The sequence below is a fragment of the Epinephelus fuscoguttatus genome, linkage group LG15 (genome assembly GCF_011397635.1).
Source record: "Epinephelus fuscoguttatus linkage group LG15, E.fuscoguttatus.final_Chr_v1".
Classification (NCBI taxonomy): domain Eukaryota; kingdom Metazoa; phylum Chordata; class Actinopteri; order Perciformes; family Serranidae; genus Epinephelus; species Epinephelus fuscoguttatus.
The window spans coordinates 26,995,873-27,019,556 of NC_064766.1; the positions used below are offsets into that span (position 1 = coordinate 26,995,873).

The 23,684-nt window shown below is 41.5% G+C and overlaps 1 protein-coding gene and 1 pseudogene across 1 annotated transcript; both read left to right on the plus strand.

Annotated features, from left to right (window-relative positions):
- The first annotated feature begins 2,949 nt into the window (after window positions 1–2,949).
- On the plus strand, window positions 2,950–12,862 carry LOC125902022 (sodium- and chloride-dependent GABA transporter 2-like). Its single transcript, XM_049598109.1, has 14 exons — window positions 2,950–3,146; window positions 3,257–3,391; window positions 3,502–3,642; window positions 3,855–3,939; window positions 4,016–4,148; window positions 4,269–4,403; window positions 6,469–6,572; window positions 6,677–6,801; window positions 8,041–8,153; window positions 8,838–8,975; window positions 9,131–9,233; window positions 12,047–12,147; window positions 12,305–12,475; window positions 12,743–12,862. Exons 1-14 carry the CDS (start codon window positions 2,957–2,959, stop codon window positions 12,860–12,862), a joined length of 1,794 nt encoding a protein of 597 aa, XP_049454066.1. The 5' UTR covers window positions 2,950–2,956.
- Window positions 12,863–17,165: 4,303 nt separating this feature from the next.
- LOC125902023 (sodium- and chloride-dependent GABA transporter 2-like) lies at window positions 17,166–18,724 on the plus strand (annotated as a pseudogene).
- The last annotated feature ends 4,960 nt before the right edge of the window (window positions 18,725–23,684 follow it).

Below are 23,684 nucleotides of genomic sequence, written 5' to 3' on the forward strand. Positions count from 1 at the left end.
CCTGTTTGCGTTGATCCCCAGATACTCCACCTGTTGGTGTGGCAGGGGGCTGCTCATCTTCCGGTCAATTGTGAAACTCAGCTTGGTCAGGTGTCAGATCATCTGGGTTGTGTGAAATACAGCCTGTTACTTGGACTTGGATTTGGCCAGGTTGTTGGGATAAAAGAAGATTCTAATGCCACAGTCACACAGCGACTGAAGCACATCTGCTGAAGGTGCAGGGTGCCAGGGAACAGCCCAGCGGCAGTCCATTGTACTTGTAATCTGTCCCCTGGAAGGCAAAACCCAAACATTTCCTGTGTTTCAGAGCCACCTCGACACGAAAGTGTCGTCCTCTAAGTTGATGTGGTGAACCAATTGCCCGGCTGAACCAGTTCCAGTAACCACTTGATGGTTTGCATGTAGCAATGCATTGGTTTAGAATGAGATCCAAAATGGGTCTAAACACTCATGCTCTTGGGAGCCAGGGATCATATTTCAATGGAGTTTTACCTTGTATGACCTCATGTGATGGATAAATTAGATAGATATATTCTTATCTTATCAGTCACTGGCCGCATAGTGTCTATCTGTCTTTCATTTGACCTTGACATATTTTGGTATGTGGTGGTGTGGTGTGGCAAAACCCAAACATTTCCTGTGTTTCAGAGCCACCTTGACATGAAAGTGTCGTCCTTTTAGTTGAGATTGGTGAACAAATTGCCTAGTTGAACCAGCTCCAGTGACCTTGACATATTTTGGTGTGGTGTGTGTGTCTTTTGGTGTTGCCAAAACTAAAGGCTGGTATGTTGATCTGTCTCACAGATATATTGCTAAACATATAAAGGCTTACATACAGATGTCATAGAGACTTCAGTGAAAACTGGGAGCCCTCTGACCTGAAGACATTCAGTTGCCGTGTTGCCCGAGCAGATTCACGAGCATTCATTAAGATCTGTGAGTATTCAGACATTCAATGGAAATTTCACGAAACGTCTGGACATGTTTGTTGTCTTATTCTTTCTCTTCAAACTATACAAAGAAAATACTCAGTTGCATTTAGAAGTAGGTAATAAGAGCACGTAACCATTAATTTAAGATGTATACTAAACTTGTTGCTTTTTTTAGATTTAAGGTATTCATTTTGGTCCAAACCGTTTTGTTTATTAACTAATTCACAAAATGCCTCTTTTTGTAGAAGTTTTATAGAAGGAAATGTAACAAGAAATTGCTTGGTTCTATCTTTTGTGTATTCCTGCCTTTCTGTTTGACAGTCAGCTTGTGAAAACTGTACGGTGGGTTGCTGTGGGGACGCCCAGCCTGGTAGGAGGTAACACCTTGACCATCTAGGGGGGCTCATGGGAGCTCTGCTGTACCAGCATCCCACAGTTTCTCCCTTTAAAAAAATTTAAATTTGGGGCTTTTTTTTACGCTTTAATGATAGTGACTGAGAGAAAGAGACATGCTGCATGAAATACTTTACATGTATTTCTTTATTTTCTTCGGTTTGATCTCGAGTGAAGTTTTCTTCAACTAAAAGATTTCTCTCACAGTTGCTCATGCTTACGTTCAGCAACCTACTGCAGTATCTTCTGAATTGCTCAGATAATTTTTCCAGCTCCTACTGAATTTTTTGGACTGTTAAATATCTAAAGATTCAGGAAAGGTGAACACAGAGATGTCGAGGAAGCTGCTGAGCTTTTCAGCCATCAGTGTCTTCTACAGTACATGTAGTGCAGTAGGAAGGAGAATGCCCCCGAGCCTGGGGGGCAGGTCATGGGGGCAGCAGGCCAAGCAAAGCACTCCAGACGTCCCTCTCCCCAGCAACAGTTTCCAGCTCCTCCTGGGGGACCCCAAGGCATTCCCAGACCAGATCCCTCCAGCGTGTTCTGGGTCTGCCTCGGGGCTTCCTACCGGTGGGACGTGCCCAAAACAACTCTAACGGGAAGTTCCCAGGAGGCATCCAGCTTAAATGCCCGAACCACCTCAACTGACCCCTTTCGATGCAAAGGAGCGGCAGCTCTACTCCGAGCTCCCTCCAGCTGTCCAAGCTCCTTACCCTATCTCTAAGGCTGAGCCCAGCCACCCCACAGAGGAAGCTCATTTTGGCTGCTTATATCTGCAACCTCAAACTTTCGGTCACTACCCAGAGCTCATGACCATAGGTGAGGGTTGGGACATAGACGGACCAGTAAATTGAAAGCTTCGCCTTCCGGCTCAGCTCCTTCTTTACCACGATGGAGCACCTGCATTACTGCAGAAGCTGCACCAAACCACAGATCCATCTCACGCTCCATTCTACCCTAACTCATGAACAAGACCCTGAGATAGCAAAACTTTTGCTAAAAAAAGTTTTGCTATATATGATTGTCCCTTCCAAAGAGCACTTCAAGCAAGCAATTTGAGTCCTGGAAGTGCTCCTCTACAGACATTTTGTGAAGACCCTGAGATACTTGAACTCCCTCACTCCCTCAACACAGGCAGTTGTTTAATCTATAGCCTATTAAAATGCTTTCAATATACTAATGTATGTTATTCTTATATATGTAAATATAAAAGATAGACATGTATTGTCATGTTCTTAGTGTCTAGTTGACCAATCGGATTGCCTGGTCGGATCCACTTGTTGTAAAATATAGATTAAACTATGTAATAGTGTATAAGTACTGAAAATTAACTCCACCTCAACCACTTAAAAGTCATAGTTAATGCACATTAAAACATTACAATCAGTAAATGAATAATTTAATAAATAATAATATAATTTACTTACTTTTGTCAAGTTCTTTTATTTGGTTTACTCTTTTATAAGTCTCCTGACCGGATAGCAGATGACCAATGTGCATGGACGCATCTTCAGCCACACCCATCACCACTTTATATCATGTAAAACAGTCCAGAGGGAGTTATGAAAATAGAGGTGTTAAAAGGGAATAATTTCTCATCACTTACATTCCAACACAGCAGACATATCCTGATGGAGCCAGCAGGTCACCCAGAGAAGAGTCTGATGAAAGATGACAACAATCAAAATCATGTTCCAGCAAAGTGTGACAAGAGAGGGCAGTGGGCCAACAAGAGGGAGTTCATATTGACAGTAATGGGACAAATCGTTGGTCTGGGCAATGTTTGGAGATTTCCATATCTTTGCTTCAAAAATGGAGGAGGTAACAACATGATTAAAGGTCTCATTGACTGGAAGGGTGATAATCATAAATATTTTGTGTTTGTCTTTTCCTCAGTATAATTCATTACTTTGCTAAATGTTTCTCTTCAGGAGCTTTCTTGGTTCCTTATGTTTTGTTCCTGCTCACCTGTGGGATCCCCCTCTTCTTTCTGGAGGTCTCTCTGGGACAGTTAACTGGTCAGGGTGGAATCACCTGTTGGAGGAAAATATGTCCTTTATTTGAAGGTACTGATAGCTTAGAAACATTTTCAGTACAGTGTGCTCAGTATTTGAAATACTTTTTACATTACTGGCGTGTACTCAATGTTGAAATTTGATCATATTTTTGTCAATAGGTTTAGGCTATGGCAATCAAGTGGTGATGTTTTACAGTGGAAGTTATTATATCATCATTCTTGCATGGGCCCTCCTCTACCTCTTCTCCTCCTTCCACACTGTGCTCCCCTGGGCCAGCTGCAACAACACCTGGAACACAGGTACACATCTACATTATGTCGGTGCCATGGCCTTGTATAGGTATAGAACTATAGTCAAGGGTGACACATGACTGTAGTTTGACTCTAGAAGAGGTACTCAGAATATATTAAAAACTGCTGCAGTATTTTTTTCTTATGAAGTTGACTTATCATTAACATGGTATCAAATTTTAGCCATTCTAACGGTTTACTTGTTACTCTTCCACCTCTAGAGAACTGCATTGATTGCAGACAGAATGATTCAGTTCATGGCCAGATCAATGAAAATGCAACATCTTCAGTTGAAGAATTCTGGCAGTAAGTAATTCATACAACAAATATTGTTTTATGGTGATTAAAATGTATCTTGACATACCTTTCTTTCTGCACACAGGAGGAGAGTTCTGGGTTTGTCTGGAGGGATTGAGGAGATGGGTAGTATCCGCTGGGACCTAGCTGGATACCTTCTGCTGAGTTGGATCATCTGTTACTTCTGTCTCTGGAAAGGAGTCAAGACATCAGGAAAGGTCAGATATATACACTTTTTATCAGTGCAGTCTTAATAGAACTTTCAAGCCATTAAAACCTAAACCATGATGTAAAAATTGACCACCACTGAATACAGTATGTATTTGTGTCTCTATCAGGTTGTCTACTTCACGGCCATTTTTCCCTATGTGATGTTGATTGTGTTGCTGATCCGCGGTCTGACACTGCCAGGAGCTGTAGATGGAATTCGATTTTACCTTTTTCCTGATCCAACCCGTCTGACTGATCCTCAGGTGAGTTGTGAGGCGTTTGCACACCAAGTCCATCATTTCATCCGAAATTGTCTTATGTTTAAAATATAAATACCACCTCACCTCGATTTGTCATGACTGCAAAACTTTCATCTGTCATTAATGAACAAATCGGAACGGGTACAATTATTCTGAGGCAGTTAATAAAATGCTGCGTACACTGCAGGACACATACATCTGTAACAAGAGAGAGGAACACAGCAGAGGTGTACAGCAGCCAACATGTGGCAATGTACAAAGGCAATGACCTTCTTGAAATCTTTCACAACAAAGAGACGGTAACGTTAGCCTATCCAGAAATGCACAACAGCAATGATGAAGCTTATCAACCTTATTCCTGAGGGAACTACTGTAGAAATGATTATGGGCGCAACTTCCAGTGAGATAGCACAAGTAGCAGTAAGCTAGTTAGTCCCATAGACTGTCTGTGGTTAGTCCCAGTGGCTACTGTTGGTGGCTAACCGGCAATGTTGGTTATTTTCTAAAGTAATTTGCCTTCAGTTTAGCAAATACTGATTTATTTCTTAACAGATATTTAACTAAAGTTAAAGCTAAACTAAGTTTTTGTCTTCAGCAACTGTGTTGAACATGTTACTAGAACTAAAAGGGATTGTTCCTGTTGCTAAAGGTACCGCTGATATGAGAAATAAAACCACAAGAGTTTCACTAGACATAGCGAAAAAGTATGAAATCAGAATTTGCAGAAGAGAATGACACCTAGACTGACAGGTCCGTCACTCAACGTCAGTACATGATATCCCTGTCTTTCCCCATCTGACTTCATTCTCAACCTACATTAGAAAATTGCTTGTTGTAAAATAAACTCAGCAACAAACCTCTAAATATGTATTTAGTCATTAGGGCTGAGAATGTGTTACTGATTTACTGTTCTTCCTTTATATCATATAAAAAAATGAATGCCAAAAGTTATTTATTTTACTACTCCTTTATATGACTATTACTGAAGTCTGCTGCAGAATTCAGCATCATGTTTCACTCAGAATAGTTTTTTAATAAATCAGAAGTAAAAAAAAACAAACAAACAAAAAAAAAACACGTGTAAACTGCGTTGTTAACGCAGACAAGCAGAGGATTAGCTGGGAAACAACACATTTATTCACTTTACATGGAGCTGCAGTTAACACTTAATTAACTGTAGCTCCAGTTAACACACAGTTAACACATTTGCCAAATGTGTTAGTATCTCTTAATATGTCATCATAAGTCATAAATCATCTTTAGAAGGAGCAGATGTTTACCTTAAGCTACCTCGGGCCATGTTAAAGTTAAAAATATTTTAACAGAGCAAGGGAAGCTAACTGCTAGCGTGCTCGGTTGAAAAGGAAAACAAAACAATGCTTTGAGATTGCTTTGAGATGGCTGTCAGAGATGGCAGAGGTATGATCACATAATCCTATTTGAGCAATAACAGGTGGCTTATTCCACGTTTTATTTCCAAATTGCTCTTGGAAAGAAGAATAGAGTACTGTATACAAACTGTTACCATTGTAAAGTATCGGTTTTGGTTCAACGCCGGAAGTAGAACTCATAACTTATTAATTCACGCAAGGTATAATGGGAGCTAGGAATAAGGTGGATAGCAGAGTGTAATTTAATAGCTGCACAGTATCCTTTCATAACTCAGGTCACTGCAGCCTAGGGAGGTAACTCCAGCGGAGAGAAGCAATGGAGCAAATGTCTCTTTACAAAAAGCACATACAAAAAATACAGACTTGATGAGCAAAGGTCTTTCCATGTGACTGATGAGTATAAGTGGGCATTTACATCAGGGACCCGATCCTGGATCAGAGTACACTTGACTGAAAAACAGGTGAGCAGGTGGCTGTAGGAGTCAGGTGAAAGGGGCTGGTGGGAAAGTCTGAGGGCTTCTGGTGGATGGATGGAGAATGGAAAACCTTAAAGGCCCGGAGAAGTGGGAATGTGGCTGAAGGGAGGGACAGAGGGACAAAAATGCAACAAGTATAAACGTTCAGTAAATTGATATTAAAAGGCACATATCAATCATAAATCATTTCACTGTTTTAAGGTGTGGTTGGATGCTGGGAGCCAGATATTATACTCTTGTGGTGTGTGCTTTGGCTCTTTGTCAGCTTTGGGAAGCTACAACAAATACAACAACAACTGCTACAAGTAAGGAAAATAACTAACATTCTATATACTTATTTCTTATGACTGTAAGTATTTATGTGATGCAGGATATAATACATAATCTTTTTTTTATTTTTTATTTTCAGAGACACTTTTGTCCTGTGCACACTAAACAGTCTAACCAGCTTTGTTGCGGGCTTTGCGGTCTTCTCTGTCCTCGGCTTCATGTCCTATGAGTTGGGTGTTGACATCTCAGTGGTGGCTGAATCAGGTATGGGATGTTTTGTAAAAAGACACCATGTTGTATTTGTTTAAACATATAATAGAAAATTAAGAAATTACCTGCATTCAATTTCTACCAAATTTTTAACCCTCTATTAAACTGTACAAACTGTACAACATTGGGATTTTGGTCCCCAAATGTCATGTGAGTCCTCACAGTGCTGTGGGTAGCCAGGTGCTGGGTCCTCAAATTGTGATGAACAAGGTTGCACTCCCATCTTTGTACATGCAAAGTACTTATGAGGACTGTCAATAGACTATATTCATTTCTCTATTTCTTCACCCTAATCTGAACAATAGCCTGAAATATACATCATATTTTCGATTCACGTGGGCCAGCAGTGTTGATAGGTTTTAAATGTAGGGAGTCCCTGGGACCCACAGGGTAAGTGAGCGAGGAGCTCCACGTGTTTGGTTTCCCCTCATTCCATGACGCCAGCACTTGGAGCTCCCTGCTGATCCGCCGTCAAAGCCAAGCAACATTCATCTGCACACACTGCACACAATGTAAAGACACAGAGCTGGTTGAAAATAGGCAGTTTCCCTTCAACTACCCATGTCGCTATTTGCCAACCTCCTGTGGCTGTCATCTTTTACAGAGACTGTGGCAACTCAAATTTAGCCAGAGCAAACTGTCCCCCAACTCCCTGCCGGATCAGCAAACTTTCTGGCTTTCTGGGACTTTCTGTATTCACAAAGCTTCCTCATAATGAGAGTTGTTCGAAGTGACAAAATTCTAAGAAAATTCTTAGAATTGTGATGTTGTCTTAGAATTTCTCCTTAAAGTTAAGACTTGGTCCTTGTAAAGACAAAGGTTTTTCACAGAGTTTCTCAGACCTTAAAAGAGCTCCTTAGGTAAAAAACTATTAAGACGTGGTGGAGGACTATTAAGAGGCTTAAGGGTTTCTTAATCAGAGGAGAAAATGGTGGAAACACAAAGAGGTCAGAGAAATATTAGAAATATTATATATTATAATATTGCAAACACTGGATGGCAGTGAGTTAATGAAATTCTACAGATGAGATCATGCTGGTATAATATGTGTGGTCGATCTCTTTAGAGATACACGATCTCTTTAGAGGTCAATTACTGACCAACTCTGGACACTAACTCAGCAGTTTTGCTCTAATGCTTGCATGAAAATCAACCTATTACTATAAATATATGATGAATCAGAAGAGTATCAATGCCAAACCTATATTTCCATCTGCTCCGGACCACCTGCAGGTCCTGGACTGGCATTCATCGCCTACCCTCGGGCCATAGCCATGATACCTTTACCCCAACTCTGGTCTGTCTTCTTCTTCATGATGATAATCTTCCTTGGACTGGACACTGAGGTAAAGTGTAATAATTCTGTTGTAAATCAAAAAAGCAGCGACTGTACTTCTTGAGAAAGCTCAGGAAATTTGGCATGCCAACCAACATCCTCAGTAACTTTTACAGATGTAGAGTCGAGAGTGTACTCACCAGTTCAATCACAGTTTGGTATGGAAACTGAACTGCTCAGGACAGGAAGACCCTCCAGCGTGTGATAAAATGGCACAGCTCAATAAACTTCTTGAATCTAGAATCTTAATAGAACTTGTAAATGAACAAAAGCTAAAACCATTTATCAGCAACTGCAGTGGCATGGTGGTGTAGTGGTTAGCATTGTCTCCCTACAGTACCTGTGTCAGCATGGGTTTTCTCCGGGTACTCCAGCTTCCTCCCACAGTCCAAAGACATGCAGGTTAATTGGTGACTCTAAATTGTCCGTAGGTGTGAATGTGAGTGTGAATGGTTGTCTGTTTCTATGTGTCAGCCCTGTACTAGTCTGGCGACCTGTCCAGGGTGTACACTGCCTCTCGCCCAATGTTAGCTGGGATAGGCTCCAGCCCCCCTGCGACCCCTAACAGGATAAGCGGTTATGGAAAATGAATGAATGAATGAACTAAAAGCTTTATAGTGGCTAGTTGACTTAATTGTAAGTATCAGTGTACAGTATATAAAATGTAAAAGTAACTCTCACCTTTTACCCACAGTTTGTGTGTTTGGAAGCCTTGGTGACAGCCATATCAGACTTGTATCCATCCTTCTTTTACACTGGTCATCGACGTAAACTGCTTCTGCTGGTCATTTGTGGTGTATCTTTGATCATTGGCCTGTTGATGGTGACTGAAGTAAGACTTCATTGTTTAATCTGTGACATAAAAACTGTTTAGAAATACCTCATGCCTGTTGATAAGTCTCTTTCTCTGTGTCAAATATATTTTGCCTCTGAACCAAACCATCTATTTTCTCTTCATGTCTCTTTCTTCTCTGTTATGTGCTGTAGGGAGGACTTTATGTTTTTCTGCTGTTCGACCACTATGCTTGCAGTGGAATACCAATTGTGTTTTTCGCCATTTTGGAATCCATCTGTGTGGGATGGATATTTGGTAAGCAACAAAAAGTCATGTAGTCGAGGACAAGCAGAAGTGAAGGTGGTTTCAAAAATGTGAATTTAAAAGTACAGTGTACAAAATATGCCACAAGTAACACTGTCCTGATGTACAAAATTGAAAACTGACTTGGATTTTGACCAATTTTGTGAACCCAAAAGTCAATAGGCCCATTTCCGCTGAAGAAGTTCCTGGTACTATTTGGGGGGCAGGAGCTACTACAGGAACGTCCTCTCGCTTGGCCCTCTCAACCACCGTGTCTCCACTGAGAGAGCGGAGTAGGAGGAAAGTTCTTGTAAAGTTACCGGGCTCTGGATGTGGCGCGACCATTTTGACCGGGGCGACGTAGGGACGTAGTTAGCTGTTAGCCATTAGCGGTAACTCAATTACTCAATAAATGGTCCGTGAATTTTTTTTTTTTTCAGCGGGTGTCTTAGTTACAACATGATTGAGCTAACTGGAGTAGTTTCATGTCGTATCCGACAACGGGAGGCTTTTACCAGATGACGTCCTGATGTTAGCTTTGCTGCTGCTGTTAGCTGTCCCTGTCAGCTGCAGCCACTACTGTTGCTTTCTAGAAATCGTGATTTCCCAAAACTGAATAAATACCACACATAGCAACACAAAACTGCTTTGCTAGCTCAATCATGTTGTAACTAAGATATCCACTGGAAAAAGTATCTTTTTCACGGACCGTGAGTTAGTGAGTTAATACAGACACCGCTAATGGCTAACAGCTAACGGTTAGCCCAGCTAATCTACGATAACCATAGTAATTACAAAATGTCACTTCCCGCCTTGAGTATATCCAATCAGCACCAAGTAATCCTCAAGTCCTAGCCAGGAGTCTTTCAGGGCCATTCTGAGTACCTACTCCGAGGCAGGGACTTGTTTAGCCCCTGTAAAAGTTCCGGAACTCTGTCCTTCGGGGGTGGTTCCTGCGGTGGAGACACGCACCAACGGCCCCAGCTCCGTAAAATAACCCTGAAGTTCCTGTGGTGGAAACGGGCCTGAAGTCACCTTAAACTTTGCCATAATAAATGCCACTCTTTTGCACTTAAGGAGGCTTTTTTGTGAAATAAAGAGACTCAAAACACATAGGATTGGACATTTAAGGGTTTACCTGTGAAAAGGCCAAAGAATGGGTGCATAATGACAATTTATAGTGTCTGACAAACAAGTAGTAGCAGTTGACACACCCACAAGCTTTCTAATACACATTAAAGGGTGTTTCCTGTCACTTAAGCTACTGTTTTCCTGTTCCACTTCTGGGAGCAATTGACCGACCTATGGCGAAGTCACGCCCCCCTCCACTCACTCGGACAAACTATCAACATTCAGTGACCAGCGCTATGGCAGGTGTCACAGTACACGACATTTCGCAGGAGGCAATTGATGATTTTTGGGGACTTAATGATCAGATGTCATTGAGAAGTAACCAAAAGGACCTAAACTACGCATTGGAGGGATATATTAATCATTTTATTGTTGAGAAGGTCGATGAAAAGCTTAAATTACAAGCCAAAATTTACAGGTCACAGTGTACGCTTGTGAACCGCATCTCGTTGCCGTCGCCATCAAAGACAACAAGTTAAAGTGTCACTTTTTGGCTCAGAATATGAGAAAAGGATAACGGCCTTTTTAACATCTTTACCAAGAGTGTCTCTCCGTTAGTTTGGTGCTACAGTATTTACACTGAATCATTCAGCATAACGTTTGCCAACCTTTGTTATCTCTGCGATTACAGATAAGTTAATGAAGCTAAGCTCCAGAAGTTAACGTTAGCTTAACTAGAGCTAACAATGATGTACGATCACCAAAGTACAAAACCAGAACAAAATAGGCTAATTAACTCCCAGCAAACAAGCTGACATGATGAACAACGCAGCTAGGAGCTAACGTTAGCTAAAGTTAGCCTAATGTTAGCTAGAGATGTTAAAGATAACTTTATATTTATTTCCAGCAAAGTGACAATATGTTGCCTCAACACGATGTTGAGTTACCTTAAAACAGATGTAGACATCATTGTTAATCCTATTCACGTTGACTTGATGTTGTGGTCTAACTTTACCACACAACTTTATCCAAAGGAGACACTTTTTTCGGTTGAGATGCGGTTTAAAGTGTAAAAATGACACCTCATCGCCCAGCCTCTCAGGATACCTTGTGTCAGAGTTGCATGTACCCCATGCACACCATTTGACCATGTTTAAACTTCAAATCTCCGAAAAAGCTCATAAAACAAACGAACAAAACTGACTTTCTGTAATGCATTTCAATGAACGTCCAGGCAGAAAATGTCCGAGTGTATGGGAATGGCTATACGCACTGTGATTGGCTCATTGCGTTTGAGGGCAGGGCTTAGCCATGGGTCAATTGCTTTTCTTCACCTTCAACTCTACCAAAACATGTGAGTGGACTACTATTTAACGCAAGTGGGAGTTGGCCAGTAGAGTTGCAAATGCATTTCCCAACAGAATACTCAAAAATCTGCACTGCATAGAGCACGTGCTTATCTGTATAAATCAGTTGTGCCTTAAAATGGAAAATGACCAAAACTAAGGTCGGACTTTCCAAAAAGTTGTGGTGTCATTTTGAGCGTTGTTTTCATTTAAATATTAGAAATTATGTTAACAAGAATGTTATTATTGATATTTGCCTTTTTTGCACTTTGTACATTTTTCTCATATGCACTCCTTTAAAAGGTCATGTATCTTTAAATATCCTCACATTGTAATGTAGATGAATGCCCAGTGTTTGATCATGAGCTTAAGAAGTTGATATAGCTAATACCACTGTCTGTCTACAAGGTGCTGATCGTTATTACAACAAAATAAAAGAAATGATTGGCTACTACCCCTCATCGTATATGAAATATTGTTGGAGGTTCTTCACACCATCTGCCTGTTCTGTAAGTACATTTTTGGTGTTTTATTGTGTCTGTTAGCTATAAAGCTCGGAAGACAAAGTCAAGTCCTAAAATTAGGACAAGAAGAAAAAATATGCTACATATATGTTGATGAAAATGTCAATTCGATGTTCTCTGCTTGTCTCTTCTCTCTTACTAGGGAATTTTGTCCCTCTTTCTGATCAAGTTCAGTCTGCTGAAATACAACAACACCTATCAGTACCCCTGGTGGGGCTATGCCATTGGGATACTTCTTGCTTTCTCTTCAGCTCTGCTTGCTCCTCTGTGGTTTCTCTACAGTATGGCAGTAACCCCAGGAACACTGAGACAGGTAAGCGTGTCCACTGATAACACAATGTACCCTGTTTATCACAAAGGTTTACTGCCAAAGATAAAGTTCATAAAGCATGTTGTTATTTTAGTAAAGTCAGTGTAACCATCTGCAAGAAAAGGTGAAGTCATTGACCTCCTTTTGACAAAACACCATGCTTCCTACATGGAGCTACACCTGAAGATAGTCTAGCAACAAATATCTAACGCAAAGGTCTGCTTGCAAATGATCTGAAAAATTAAGTGGCAAATTTTGGTCTTTTTACAGAGACTGAAAACTTTATGCACTCCAGCAGCTGACCTGTGTAACGCTCCACTAAAGAAGACTCTTCACCCTGAAACACCTCTGTCTGATACAGAGCTGCATGATTTAACTGAAAAACCTTAAGATGTCAGTTCTGAAGATGAGTCACCTGTAATCAGACACATCAGTGATCAGATGTTCTACATTTAATTTTCCATAGTAATGTAGTGACTGGTGTTGGGGACTCAAATAATTTGACTTTTTGATTTCAGTTTCACTTAAATTGTCTCTTCAGTCCACACAGTTTTGACCAGATTAAGTTCAAAAAGACAATTTAAACATTGGGACAGTAACATAATGAGCATCATGCAATCCATGGTTTTTATCTGAAGTTTTTTTTTCTGTAGTTGTGTGGGCCATAAAAGCTACAGCATAGCTACTTGAAGATAATATTTATGACAGAACAAAATGAAAAGTACTGAAACATTTTCAAATGTCACCAAGTCAAAAATAATTAATTTAGACTCTAGCTGAAGAACATATGGAAGACTCACCTTTTCTGTCTCTACATGCTGCATCAGTATTAGTTACACTGAATCTGAAAAGGCCATTACAGTACATGTAGTGAAGTAATACTGTAGTATAATATTACTTTCTGTTTCTCTCCATCCTCACAGAAACTGTTTTGCACCACAGAAGACCAGGGCCCATATTCACAAAGATTCTCAGAGTCCTCTCAGAGAGCTCCTAACTTAGCCTAAAAATTTCTAGCAAGGAATCTTAGCTTAAGAGTGATTCAGGAAGTTTCTGAGAGCAACTCTGAGCAAGGAGGGGACAGAAACGTTTATCTTAGTGAGGAGGTGTGGTTGACCCCGTTGCTAGGTATGACGCAGTCTTCTAAAAGCTGTGATTGGTTGGAAAGGAAAAAAGAAAAACAAATGCACTCCTAGTAATGAATGGACAGTGAAATCAACCACCATAGAACTTAGACTGTATTAAGAAATGTGTAATCGTGAAAATAATTTTAGGCTATGTCATGATGATGAAACTCAGCAAAATTAAATTAATTGTTACACAGTTTCAAAATGTTTGAACTTACCTCATGCACATGCCGATTATTATATTGATTTGCTTATTGTTATGTTTACTCGCCATGCTGGTAATTTTATTATTTAATCTATTTGATATTAATGGTGGAGGCAGACTCAGCTGTCAACAATTACTGTGATTGCTGGCCTCCTTGTAAAAAGCGGTTTGATTTGGCAGAATGACCAAAACAACAAACGAATTGGAGAAAAAAAGAACAAGAAAGCCGAACTGGACAGAAGAGCAGTGCCTGCTGTTGGCACAGCTTGTGGAGGAGAACAAAGGAGTTTTAAGAGGGAAATTCGGTCCCGGGATCACGGCACAAGGGAAGAGGCAGACTTGGGAGCGCATTGCCCGACAAATCACTGCGTCGTTCCCTCTCCTTTTACGCACAAGCGATGAGTGTAAGAAGCGCTGGTACGTGCTGCAATCCAAAGCGGGCGTTATTGCGTTACTACGCTGGGTGGGAAAAGTAAGTTCATCCCTGATGAGGTCAACCACAAACATTATCCCTACATGATCAAGCCGGTAGCGTCTTATTAAATCACTGTTGTTCAATATACAGAGAATATCTCTCCTTCCTCTCTGTCTTTCCGCCATCTTCTCTGTTTAAGACAATCTTAGGCTTCTTAAAAGTCCTCCTCCCTCCTCTTAACAGTTTTTCACCTTAGGAGCTTTCTTAAGGCCTAAGATGCTTTGTGAATAACTTTTATCTTACCAAGGGAAAATTCTAAGAAAAACCTTAGAATTCGAGGAATTCTAAGATTTTTCTTAAAATTACGTCACTAAGAGCTACTTTTAGTCTTAGGATTCTTTGTGAATACGGGCCCTGGTGATCGTATTATCAAAGAACAGTCTACAGCCTGAACTACACTTCTAAACTCAGTCCAGAAACTCTTTACCTTTGTCACTGATGGCGTTACAGTGCTACCTTCGTGAGGTTCATTTAACTTCATTTTCTCTCTGTATTTTATACTGACTTGCAAATGTTGTGTATGTTTGTTGAACTAATGTAATGTTGGTAAGATTTGTTTTGCAATTAGCCTGTTTGAAAATAAGTCTTGCTAAGTGTTTAGCCAACTGGCTAGCCTAGCTGACTTGCTTGTATTGATAATGATGACCACTGAGAGACTTCAGCTTGTTCAAAAATCTGCAGCTCAGCTACTAACCAGAACCAAGAGGAGAGAGCACATCAGGCCAGTCTGAGCTGATCTGCACTGACTTCCTGTTACATTTAGAATTGATTCTAAGTTCCTCCTCCTGGTATACAAAGCCCTACATGGGCTGGGACCAAGCTACATTGCTTATTCCCTTGTTAACTATTTGCCTCCAAGAACGCATGCGATCATCTGCTGCTGGTTTATTGGAGGTTTCCAGAAACAGCCAGAAGAAGATCAGGGATGCAGCCTTTGCCAGTTACGCCCCAAAGCTATGGAACACACTACCTATAGATATCAGGGAGGCTAGCTCACTAAATATTTTTTAAAACAAAGCTAAAAATGCATCTGTTCGCTTTTAACTAGCTCTGACTTCCTGATACAGGTCTGAAACTCTTTCTTTTTATGCTTTTACTTTCCATTTTAGGTTTCATGCTGCTGCAACTCTTTTAAAATCTTACTTGATTTCATGATTTATAGTTTTACAATTATATGATTTTATGAATCAGTTCTGTTTCATGTGCATTCTGTTTATTTTCATGTGAAGCGCTCAGTGCTCACACTGCCCTCACTGTAAAGCACTTTGTGTTGTATTTCTTGTATGAAAGATGCTATATAAATAAACTTTATTATCATCATTATTATTATCAATGGTGGTTACTGCAACTTTGACATTTAACATACACCTAGAAAGTAGTTCATAAATGCCTTTAGTTATTATTTAGTAATAACACATAAGTATGAATGCTTTGTGCTTTTTACAGAAACTAATAATTATGCAGTGTTTGTACTATCATCATGCCGCTAGAAAAGCTGAAGCTAGAGCTGAAATCTATCTGACAGAATAAAACATACTGAAGGTGACATCTAAAAAGAGTGCCTTGATCTTGTGTTACCCCAGTAAAAACACAAACTAATCCAACATAACCTGAAGGAAGTTCTCATTTATTAAAATGAGAAGGTTACTAAGTTCTAATGCACTGGTTTCAGGAGTTGTCTTTAAGAATGATTTTTTCCCCCAGGAAAGTTAAATGTTACATTAAAATTAAATAATTTTTAATGGATATTATGTACCAAGTAAAACATTCAAATGTACAATTAATTTGTTCTTTTTCTTCCTGTTCGAGTCTTGTAAGTTTTGTAATCATACAGTTGTGATGTATCACAAACAATACATACAGTTTGGATCAATCTTATCATTAAATGATGATGGAATACCGGTAGAAACTTTGTCCGTAAGTGTAAAATTGTAGTGAAGAAGGGGATCAAGTATTGATGGATTTCTAACGATAACTTAGTGTTTATTAATCAGCAAAGGGGGGTTGCACCACTTTACTTAGATGGCGAAAAAGGGAGACTTAACCCAACTGGAACTAATGGACAGTTAATGATTAAGTGATGATTTAGTGCTCATTAACTACTCAGTATGATGCAACACTACACAAAAAGGATAACGAGTGGTCAGGTCAGGTTTTTGTGGAACTTTCAAAGTTTGTCAAACATAACCTCACCGTAAACATTAAGGAAAAGGAGGAGAGGATCAACACCAGCTTCAGTTTAGACCACATGGATGGACAGGACCATCTCTGCATCCATCACTGCATTTTTGGAGTCGCTGGTATGGACATGGAGTGATTGAAGATTGGCTGTGGTCCCAGCCACATGGATCTTCTTGCTATCACAAATGCCCTTTTCTTCCCTGCCGTGGTTAAGAGGGGGTGCTGGATACTAGCTTACTTAATTTTACTCTATTGTCAATCCTCTTTATTTGGTTTGGACACCACTGTAAGGTTCCTGACAGGTCAGCAGATGACCAATGAGCATGGAGACATTGAGCCACATCCAGTGCCCAGATAGTTATCATTTCATTATATTGGTGCAAAGACGCTATGCTTGTTAAAGATACAAGTGGTTAACACATCATATAATACTGAAGGCCACAACCGGCCGTCTTATCAAATCATAGTTTTACAAATGTACCTGTGGGTCATCAAACTTCACTGAAGCAGATAACAAATATTGCAGGTATAAAATTTCCAGTAAAGTTTTGGATTGCTCAATAGACTTTGGACATGAAGCCTCTTTTCTTTTAACATCCATATCAGGTACAGCAGAAGTATTGAACAAAAGGGAATCATTTCTCATCACTTACATTTCAGCACAGCAGATGTGCCCCAGTGGAGCCAGCAGGTCAGAAGAGTCTGATGAAAGATGACAACAATCCAAATGATGTTGCAGCAAAGTGTGACAAGAGAGGGCAGTGGGCCAACAAGAGGGAGTTCATTTTGGCAGTAGTTGGAGAAATCATTGGTCTGGGCAATGTTTGGAGATTTCCTTATCTTTGCTTCAAAAATGGAGGAGGTAACAACATGACACAACATTTGTCTTTTCCTCAGTATAATTCATTACTTTGCTAAATGTTTCTCTTCAGGAGCTTTCTTGGTTCCTTATGTTTTGTTCCTGCTCACCTGTGGGATCCCCCTCTTCTTTCTGGAGGTCTCTCTGGGACAGTTAACTGGTCAGGGTGGAATCCCTGTTGGAGGAAAATACGTCCTTTATTTGAAGGTACAAATAGTGAACTATTCAATACAGTATGCATAGTATCTGAAATACTTTTTACATTACTGGTGTGTACCTGATATTGGAGTTTGATCATATCTTTGTCAATAGGTCTAGGCTATGGAAGTCAAATGATAATACTATACACTGTGATGTATTATATCATCATCCTGGCCTGGGCCCTCCTCTACCTCTTCTCCTCCTTCCACACTGTGCTCCCCTGGGCCAGCTGCAACAACACCTGGAACACAGGTACACATCTACATTATGTCGGTGCCATGGCCTTGTATAGGTATAGAACTATAGTCAAGGGTGACACATGACTGTAGTTTGACTCTAGAGGAGGTACTTACATGTACTGTTTTAAAAAATGGGGGGGGGGAGACATCATCACCCCCCCCCCAAAGGAGGTCCGCCGCTTTTCCCGGTCCCTCTTCTCCACACTTTGGGCTCTAGTTTTGCAGACCGGGCGAGGCGGGGGCGCATCGCACCTGCGCTTCGCCAACTGGGTGTGGCCAGGCGGATTTTGCAAGTTTGGCACACCGTGCGCGCTGGCGCAGCTACTCGTCTGTCCCATCTCCGTCCCTCCTACCTGCGCAAGCTGGAAAGAGGGAGGAGAGAAGGCGTGGAGTGGGTTTTACACACACATCACACCAGTCAAATGAGCCCCTCTCCTCGCCCTAAATGTGCCACACGAAGGTGTAATAAGAGTTTACTCAATTCGCCATGGCAGCAGAGAGCAGCAGCGTCAGACGGCCAAACTTCTCTCAGGAGGAAAATAATGTTTTGGTCCGGGAGGTCCAAGCTCACAGTGTGCGAATATACGGAACTGTGAGCAGACCTCCACGGGCTGATGATGCAAAGGTAGCCTGGGAGGAGGTCACCACAATTGTAAATCAATGTTGCGTTTCTCTCGTGCGCGCGCGCTCTCTCTTTCTCTTTCGCAGTCTCACTCTGTTTCTTTTCTTTTGGCTTTTCTAAGATGACAGATGCTGAATATATACTCCCTATCTGATGCTGTGGCTGTTTGTGGTTGGCTGAGAGGGATGTGAACTCATTAGTTTGCAGCTGTGTGTTGGGTTTCCATTACGCGTGCCAAACGTGCCAAACAGTGCCAATCCCCTTTGATCTGACATCAGATGTGATGGGACAGTTGATATAGAGATACATTTAGGTGCTGATTGCAGATAGTTGCATTGAATAGTGGTTTTTGGGTATTTATTGCATCATTAATGTGCCTGACATTCTGGAAACCTGCCTGTGAGGTTTTGGTGACGTGTGCGCACTGTCCGCCGGTCAACTTCGGCTTACACCGGCTGCGCTCCGCCTGCGCTGACAGTAGACCTGGTTTCAGATGGCGAGCTTTTAGCGCACCTTCGGTGAAGCCTTTTGCCACGAAACTGTGACTGCGTCAAGCTGGATCTGTCGACACCTCCCCCTGCTGCGCCGCCACACCCATCTCAGCGCACCTCGGTCTGCCAAACTACCAAACTGAGCGCGCCTCGGGTTGCGCTGCTCGATACTAGCTCTGCGCGGGGTTCGCCACCCTGTGCTGCGCCGAGAAACTAGAGCCCTTTGACTTATTTCCACTCTGCCGACAGTGGGACTTATATTCATTGTGCCAACAGTGGCTTGGAAAACCGCCCATAACTGTGTCACATGGGGAAGAGGGAAGGCGGCTGGAGTTCCTCCAACATTTGCGGTTAGATTATCATATTTTTTATTGACAAAAATATAGGCTGCTTCGGCTGATTTTTTTATGCGCACATGTGCCCCTAAATATTTTTTACGGTTCACACACACCTGTTTTTAGTCGCAAATGCAAGTGAAATGCTCGCACTGTCGAGCGCTGCTGTCAGTGTTTTACTATTATATCTGATGTCTATGGATTAGTATCACTACCGCGTTCAAATTAAAAACATCTGGAGATACATGGTTTCACTGGACAGGAAGGGGATGACAAATTGCAATCTGAAAGTAACTACTAACTAAATAAATCAGACAAATGTAGTGCAGTAAAAAGTAAAATATTTACCGTGAGAGGTAGAGGAGTAAAAGTAGACAACTGTACAAAAAAGAAATACTCCAGTGAAGTACAAGTACCTATAATTTGTACCTAGTAAATTGTAACTGAATAAAGTACTTGAGTAAATGACTTTCACTTCCACTACTGTTTTTGACTACACATAACAAAATACAGGAATTGTATGCAGTACTGAGTTGGCAAAGGATTACCTCTCTTTGACAAAACAGTGCAGGCCATCTCTCCATGACTTCAGAGATGAGTGGTTCATCACTGATGACCTCCTGTCTTCGCTGTGAGAATGTTGCAATCATCAGTTCATCCAGGAGTTGTAAATCTGGATCTCTCTTCTGCACTTCTAGAAGCATTGTCTCTCGATCCTTCTCTGCAGTCTGTCCATCAGGTGGCTCTGGCAGGTAGTGGATCTCTCCCTTTTTTGACTTCTTGACTGGCTTGCAGCATCCCTCTCCCCTTTTTCTTTTATTTACAAGAACTTCAGGACATCCAGCTGCCTTCATTCTCTGACGGTAATTGCCCATCTTGAATCTCAAGCTGAACACCCAGCAATACCATTCTTTACCTGACCCAGGCTCCCTGAGACAAGGGTGCTTTGCAACAAGAGCTTTGGCTACGCTTTCATAAGGGTCTTTGCTGGGATAGGCTGTGATTTTGGATACGATATCAGCAAGTCTGTCCAGTATTTCACTCTTCACACCCTTTGAGATGACCATCACAGTTCCATCCTTGGCATAGGCATCATTTGCTTCCCGTAGTTGAAACTCAACATCATGGGTAAAAGCTGGGATAACAAAGGGTTCAGGCCATTCAGCTGAATCACAACTAGTCGGGGAACCAAGGCTTGCGGCAGGGCTCAACAGTGCGAGCATTTCACTTGCATTTGCGACTAAAAATAGGTGTGTGTGAACTGTAAAAAATATTTAGGGGCACATGTGCGCATAAAAAATCAACCGAAGCAGCCTATATTTTTGTCAATAAAAAAATATGATAATCTAACCGCAAATGTTGGAGGAACTCCAGCCGCCTTCTCTCTTCCCTCTTCCCTCTTCCCTGTGTGACACGGTTATGGGCGGTTTTCCAAGCCACTGTCGGCAGGCACAATGAATATCGTGCGCGACGCCAAGGGTAGCGGTGCCGCTTTGTCAGGCGTTGCTGCCCTCTCCATAGACAAACAATGGGACAGCCAGCGCAAAGCGGTTTTACAGCTGATCATGTGTAGAGGCCTTTAGGGACCGTTCGCCACGGTACCGCAGCGCAAGAGCGCACCGCTCTGCCGCCGAGCTGAGCGGTTCGCGCCGCCAGCCTGCGCTCGAATTGAAATTTTTTTAATTTCACTGCAACGCGCTGTGACGATGCCTCGGCGCCACGCGTCCAATAGCAGAGAAGAGCCTGAAGTAGACCCAGAAGTGGTCACCATGGAGCTGTAGCTCCTGAACGAGCCTGTACTCCCTCAAATCCTGTCCTCTGCGCCCTGCCCCTCGGCGGGTGCCGCGAAAGCTCTGTGTGAAAAAGGCAAGTCCTGCAGAGTTTCAGAGGACCTGGAGAATGTTTTAGGATAGTAATAACATTATATAAGATAATCATATTGCAAAGATAATATATATAAGATAATAACATTAAAGACAAAATGAAAGTGCAATACTTTTTCAAAACTTGATGATTTTACTTTTCTGTATATTTTGTATACAAATTCATTAAATAATTTTGCTTGTAAATGTCTATTTGCATCATGTTTACTATGTAAAACACATTATTTGATCAATTTACATTGTGCCCTAAAGTTCTTTGTGCGCTCCTTACTTTTTCAACTTAGGAGCACATGTGCTCCTTGGGAAAAAAGTTAGCGTCAAGCCCTGCTTGTGGTGTCTAATGCTGAGTCAGAAGCCACTTCAGAGGACGTGACCAAAACTTTCAGTGTGGCTCGTTCCATTGGTAGGTCCTTGAAATCTGTCAAATTACAGAGCTCATTCCCAAAGTCTGGATCTTCAAATTGTAGAATGAAGTTCCCTCTGAGGCCCAGAGTGTTGCGCAGTACTTTACACAGTTCATCAACTGACTGAGGTGAGACGATAACTCGGAGAAGCATCACTGAGGAGTCACCAACAGCTGAAACACAGTGAACAAAGAAGACTACTACTACCCTGTTATATGCTACAGAGAGGAAGGGTGTATTTAAATGTACAAAACAACCCTCCCTAATCAAACATTACCTTAATGTAACAGGAACGTCCTTGGAGTGACGAGCAGCTTTCCTTCAACAAGGTATGCAGCAAGGGGAGTGTAGTCATTCAGACTGTGAGGATCAACAACCACAGTTACTTTAGGGTCTCTTTTGGCCAGCTGGTAACACCTGACATGCTCCATGAAGGACGCTGTGAATAGTTCCATAATGAATAATATGCAACCATCTACGACAAATATTAAGGGGTTGTTTTTGTGACAACATACTTTTTTTTTGTGACGTCTTTTAAGTGGTGAATTTGTCAGAGCTGGAAAGTGTGATTGTCCACAGCTCCATCATCACGGCCCTGTTGATGCTTCCTCATCCAGTAAATGTGTCCCCTGGATGAAACCTTTGAGCTCGGGGAAAAGGAAACAATCCTAAAACACCTCCCTACTCACCTGGTGCCACAAAAATCACCTGGAGCCAGGTCAGGTGAGTAGGGAGGTGTTTTAGGATTGATGGAGCTGTGGACAATCACACTTTCCAGCTCTGACAAATTCGCCACTTAAAAGACATCACAAAAACGACCCCTTAATATTTGTTATGATTTCCCAAAACTTAGTTAACATTTCTCACCTGTGTGCTGGATGTATGGGCTCCAGCAGGTTGACCCGACCGACCAGACGTCAGCACTTAAAATGTGGCTGTTGAACTGCAAAATCTGGCATAATTTATCGCTCTTATACTGCAATTGGTGCTCAGTACTGTCTAAAACAGATTTCTAAATTAAAGTTTGTCACTGGCATCAATTTTTACGCTGCCAATCACATGAATATGGTGTATATAAGTGTTGAGTCAGAATTTTTTTAGTTCCTACGTTCCCTGAAGGCACTGTCAATCACGATTCCACGCCCCTCTCAGTTGATGCCACGCCCCCCACGCCACATCAGGGTCAAAAGTCTGAAACTCAAAAAACAGATTTGAAACTAAAAAAAAGATCTGAAAGTAAAAAAAAAAGAAAAAAAAAAAAAGATTTGAAAGCTCCATAAAAGGCCTCCTTATACAATTGTATTATCTTAACAGTGCACCTGGTTGGTTACGATGTCATTCACCAGCACGTTAGTTTCAATTGTTTTAATAAACTCCGTCATTAACAACAAGTCTCCTCCACATGCGGCTTCTCTGCTGCTGCAAATGCTTGTCTGTACCACACATAACGATACACACAGAGCAGGGCAAAGGTGATGAGAAAATGTCCGCTCTCAGTTTGAGTTGTAACTTATCTCTGCAGCGACTAAGGTCACAAGTAATTATCGGCATATAAATAATTATTAAACAACATTACTAAATTAACTTTTCTACTTAACGTTACTGGTCGATATAAATGCAAGGAGCAAGCAAAGTCATTGAATGTCAATCTTGACAAGTATAGTTAAAAATGACAAACAAATATTGCGGACACGTTTAAAACTAACCCTAAGTGCTTGTATCAAAAGCATGACTGATTAACGTTAAGTCAGTCCACCATGAGTCATACATTTTTAAGCTAACATCAAGGTCAAGGAGAACGAGGACACCAGTGACCCCAATTTCCATCCTGGGGCATAACGTGGACATCGTAGAACACTACAAGTATCTGGGTGTGTTCATTGACATTAAACTGGACTGGACTAAGAACACTGAAGTCCTTTACAAGAAGGGACAGAGCCGCCTCTATTTTCTGAGGAGGCTCCGCTCCTTTAACATCTGCCAGACTATGCTGAGGATGTTTTATGAGTCTGTGGTGGCCAGTGCTATTCTGTTTGCTGTGGTGTGCTGGGGCAGCAGACTGAGAGTAGCCGATGCCAACAGACTCAACAAGCTGATCAGAAAGGCCAGTGACGTTGTGGGGGTGGAGCTGGACCCTTGGACAGCGGTGTCAGACAGGAGGATGCTGTCGAAGGTGCGGGCGATACTTCA

What these genes read in the sequence shown, in the direction of transcription:
- LOC125902022 (XM_049598109.1), top strand. Translation starts at nt 2,957, where the DNA reads ATGGAGCCAGCAGGTCACCCAGAGAAGAGTCTGATGAAAGATGACAAC. An exon ending in TACAACAACAACTGCTACAA is followed by an intron (nt 6,573 to 6,676) that starts GTAAGGAAAATA and finishes TTTTATTTTCAG; the next exon opens with AGACACTTTTGTCCTGTGCA. An exon ending in CTCAGTGGTGGCTGAATCAG is followed by an intron (nt 6,802 to 8,040) that starts GTATGGGATGTT and finishes GACCACCTGCAG; the next exon opens with GTCCTGGACTGGCATTCATC.